General features: G+C 44.2%; 1 protein-coding gene across 2 annotated transcripts in view; it reads right to left on the bottom strand.

Moving 5' to 3' along the window:
- Positions 1–5,000, bottom strand: part of LOC106583900 (uncharacterized) — a 44,094-nt gene that overhangs the window by 24,439 nt on the left and 14,655 nt on the right. For both annotated transcript variants that reach the window (XM_045706210.2, XM_014168536.3), the window contains exons 8-9: positions 4,382–4,556; positions 765–855 (exon numbers count right to left, since the gene is read on the bottom strand). In XM_045706210.2, the coding sequence (XP_045562166.2) occupies positions 765–855; positions 4,382–4,556 (266 nt within the window). The remainder of the gene's footprint in view (positions 1–764; positions 856–4,381; positions 4,557–5,000) is intronic.

The following is a 5,000-nucleotide window of genomic DNA, read 5'->3' as shown; positions in this document are numbered from 1 at the left end:
TCACACACACACTCGGTCTCTCCCTCTCTCTCACACTTCGTCTCTCCCTCTCTGTCACACACACACACACACACACTCGGTCTCTCTCTCTCACACTCACACTCTGTCTCTCACACACTCGCACTGTCTCTCTCACACAGTCTCTCTCACACACACACTGTCTCTCACACACACTGTCTCTCACACACACACACTCTGTCTCTCTCACACACTCACACTCTGTCTCTCTCACACACTCACACTCTGTCTCTCTCACACACTCACACTCTGTCTCTCTCACACACTCACACTCTGTCTCTCTCACACACACACACTCTCTGTCTCTCTCACACACACACACACTGTCTCTCTCTCACACACACACACACTGTCTCTCTCTCACACACTCACACTGTCTCTCTCTCACACACTCACACTGTCTCTCTCTCACACACTCACTGTCTCTCTCTCACACACTCACTGTCTCTCTCTCACACACTCACACTCTGTCTCTCACACACTCACACTCTGTCTCTCACACACACACACTCTGTCTCTCACACACACACACTCTGTCTCTCACACACACACACTCTGTCTCTCACACACACACACTCTGTCTCTCACACACACACACTCTGTCTCTCACACACACACACTCTGTCTCTCACACACACACTCTGTCTCTCACACACACTCTGTCTCTCACACACACTCTGTCTCTCACACACACTCTGTCTCTCACACACACTCTGTCTCTCTCTGTGGAGTCTGGTCTCACTTACACACAGTCAGAGATGGGGGTTGATGGAGAGTCAAGGTGGCGCGTGGGGATGACATCACAGACTGTGGGCCGGCTGCTTGCCCTGTCCCGGCCTGCGAAGAATGACCCAACGAAAACACAATAACAGAGACAGCCAATCAGAGCTCTGGAAGACACAGGAGAGGGGGGGAGGAAGGGGAGGGACAGAAAGAAGGGTGTAGAAGGAGAGGAGGTAGAGTGCTAGGGCCTAGGAGCAGAGGGTAGTAGGGGCAAGGGGTTGATTTGGAATTGTGTGTGAAGGGAAGGGGGGGCAGTTGTGTTGTAAGGAGCAGGGGTGTATGGGTGGGAGCATCAGTACAAATTGATGGGAACAAGCCATGCGGAGCCACTCCAGTGTGTGTGTGTGCACGCATGTGAGCACGCATGCTGTAGGGCAGGGACGTCGCTAGGCAACCGTTTCATCGCATCTTAACTTATTTGGGATAGGGGGCAGTATTTTCACGGCCGGATAAAAAACGTACCCGATTTAATCTGGTTACTACTGCTGCCCAGAAACTAGAATATGCATATAATTAGTAGATTTGGATAGAAAACACTAAAGTTTCTAAAACTGTTTGAATGGTGTCTGTGAGAATAACAGAACTCATATGGCAGGCCAAAACCTGAGAAGATTCCATACAGGAAGTGCTCTGTCTGACAATTTGTTGTCCTTCTGTTGCATCTCTATCGTCATTACAGCATCTGTGCTGTAACGTGACACTTTCTAAGGCTTCCATTGGCTCTCTAAAGCCGCCAGAAAGTGGAATGGGGTGTCTGCTGTCTCTGGGCAAAGAACAGCAGCAGAGTTTGTAAGTGGTCAGCCTGGGGACAGTGAGACTGAGATGCGCATTCACGAGACTTCTACATTTTTTTATTTCAGCCTTTGAATGAATACAACATTGCCCGGTTGGAATATTATCGCTATTTTACGAGAAAAGTAGCATAAAAATTGATTTTAAACAGCGTTTGACATGCTTCTAAGTACGGTAATAGAATATTTTGATTTTTTTTGTCACGAAATGCGCTCGCGCGTCACCCTTCGGATAGTGACCTGAACGCACGAACAAAACGGCGGTATTTGGATATAACTATGGATTATTTGGAACCAAAACAACATTTGTTGTTGAAGTAGAAGTCCTGGGAGTGCATTCTGACGAACAACAGCAAAGGTAATCCAATTTTTCGAATAGTAATTCTGAGTTTAGGTGACCCCGAAGTTGGCGGATGTCAAAATAGCTAGCCGTGATGGCCGAGCTATGTACTCAGAATATTGCAAAATGTGCTTTCGCCGAAAAGCTATTTTAAAATCTGACATAGCGATTGCATAAAGGAGTTCTGTATCTATAATTCTTTAAATAATTGTTATGTATTTTTTCAACGTTTATCGTGAGTAATTTAGTAAATTCACCGGAGGTTTTCAGTGGGCATGCTAGTTCTGAACATCACATGCTAATGTAAAAGCTGTTTTTTGATTAAATATGAACTTGATTGAACAAAACATGCATGTTTTGTATAACATAATGTCCTAGGAGTGTCATCTGATGAAGATCATCAAAGGTTAGTGCTGTATTTAGCTGTGTTTTGGGTATTTGTGATGCATGCTAGTTGCTTGGAAATGACTGTGTGGTTTTTTGTCTATGTACTCTCCTAACATAATCTAATGTTTTGCTTTCGCTGTAAAGCCTTTTGGAAAATCGGACAACGTGGTTCGATTCAGGAGAAGTGTATCTATAAAATGGTGTAAAATAGTCCTATGTTTGAGAACTTTGAATTATGACATTTTGTGGTTTTAAATTTGGCGCTCTGATTTGTCACTGGCTGTTGAATAGTGTGGGACGATTTTGTCCCACCTCCCCTAGAGAGGTTAAACTTGTTACCGGGCGGGCACTAGGACCTGGGGGAGGCTGCTGCTGGCGCTAGTGACTGTTAGGTCTACTTGTAGCTAACATTTTGGTTAACTACTTCTGTGGCTTGAGATGGCTAGCTAACAGTAAACAGACAGGAAAAGGCTCTGACAGGACGGATTCATGCAGATAGGCTACGATGTGAATTTATGGTAAGTTAGGACAGAGAGACAGAGAGAGAGGAGAAAGAATTCACTACCATAGACTTTGGTCATAATCAAAGCTTGGTTAACCAATACGTTTTTATGTGAAGCTGCCTGTAAGTTACAGTGTAACAGACGCCGCGAGTTAGCTAACGGTAACGTTAACAGTGTCTTTTAAAATCGACATAAGTTATGTGGCGATGATATCTAATTAACGTTGTATTTAATGTAGTTTTGCTATCTGTGCCAGGCTATAAATGAGACCGATGACGTAACATCATGCACATATATTTTCATACTCAATTGCCTTCATTCAGTAGGCCATTGCAAAACAATTATCAGTAGGACATGTGTAGAAAAGGTGACATGGTGTTGATCACAATGTCATTGTATTATCCTCAATTTCTCAACTGTAGGCTAGCTAGCGACTAACATTAGATGGATATACGGAAATTCTTCAAGAGAGGCAGTGCCAGCAGCTCTGCCGAAGGCCAATCCGGTGAGAAATGAAGATTTTACCAGTTCAAACAAAAATAGGAGGTACACTTTGATGTGTCCACCCACAAAATAAGCATCAAAAGAGAGAAGCAGGAGGAGCAGTTCTGTAATATAGGTTGTAATATTTGTTTGGGTTCTTACTTTTTTTAAATCAGATTTTATTCCAAATTATTTTCCAGTTATTTTTATTTTATTTAGCTCATTAGTTGAATTTAGTTTTCTTCCATTGTGGATGATACTGTTTAAGATGTTCCATGTGTCTGAATTATTGGGTTAATTTTGAGCAACAATTAACAAAAGGGTGACATTTAAATAAAGATTTTTTTTGGTATAATATGACCTGCATGTCTTCTTATTTCTCTCTCTCTCTCAAAATAAAATCCCAAAAGTATTGTGGCTACATAGTACCGCCATTTTTATGCCTTTTGTTGGTGTTGGACAGAGTGGACTTTAATTTCTTTATTTGGATAGAATTTAAGTTAGTCATATTAGATCAGTGTCTAACACAAACTATGAGACAGGTATACTTCTAGTCAACCTTGACCAAAAATAACCTTATTTTGATAGATTTTCCACCCGTTATTACTCTAAAAATTCATGATGAAAAGACGTTTTGGGGGCTTTTAAAAAAATCCTGGGGGGGTATGCCCAGACCCCCCTAAAAGAGGCTTAGCCCCCCATCCATGAATCTCTAGTGACGTCCCTGTTGTAGTGGACACAGGATGAGGATGCAAAGCAGCCAGTCTTATGTTATAATGACACTGGCAGAAACATCATGCAGTGGCCATGTTTTAGCACACACAACATTACTTATGGCCCACACACACACACACACACACACACACTCCTGATCTTCAATGGGATGACACACACGCACACTGTATTGATTCACTGACGTAATAGCATAGTGTAAGCCAATCATAATGCATAAAACACATACACCAGACATACAACGTACATACAACACCCAAGACTTTCCTTTAGAGGCCAGTGTAAACCCAGTGCAGTTTCATCCTAGTGGAACATCCTGTGACCGTTCACCCCTGACCTGTTACCTGGCTGCCGGACGGCGGTGGCTCCCACAAAGCTGATGAGGGTGACGTCCGAGGCACCCCCAGACTCCAGGGGGATTGGGTGAACCCGGAAGTGCTCCAGCATGTCGAATATGGACTGGAACCACAGGTGCTGCACCCGGCACTGGCCGTCCTCATTCAGAGACAGACGCAGGTGCTGCAGCGGACAGAGAGAAGGGAGAGAGAGGGAGGGAAGAGAAGTATGGAGAGAGAGCGAGAGAGAAAGTGGAAAAGGGAGGTATGGGGGGAGAGAGAGAGAATGAGAAGGGGGATAGAGGGAAGGAGTAGAAGGGGGAGAGACGAAAGAAGGGAGAAGAGAGGGGGATATGGGTTAGCCTTGGATGCTAGCAGGTGTGATCTCGCTCTCTGTGGCCGATGTGAGCAAAACGTTTCAACAGGTTAACAATCACAAGGCCGATGGGCCAGATGGAATACCACTCCGCGTTCTCAAAGACTGCGCAGACCTCGTCCCAGTCTGTCATCCCAACATGTTTCAAGCTGACTACCATTTTCACCGTTCCAAAGAGCTCCAAAGTAACCTGCCTAAATGACTATCACCCTGTAGCACATGCATCTGTAATTATTAAGTGCTTTGAAAGGC

Source organism: Salmo salar, chromosome 23 (assembly GCF_965601325.2).
Source record: "Salmo salar chromosome 23, fSalSal1, whole genome shotgun sequence".
Taxonomy (NCBI): domain Eukaryota; kingdom Metazoa; phylum Chordata; class Actinopteri; order Salmoniformes; family Salmonidae; genus Salmo; species Salmo salar.
This window is presented reverse-complemented; position numbering and strand designations above follow the sequence as displayed.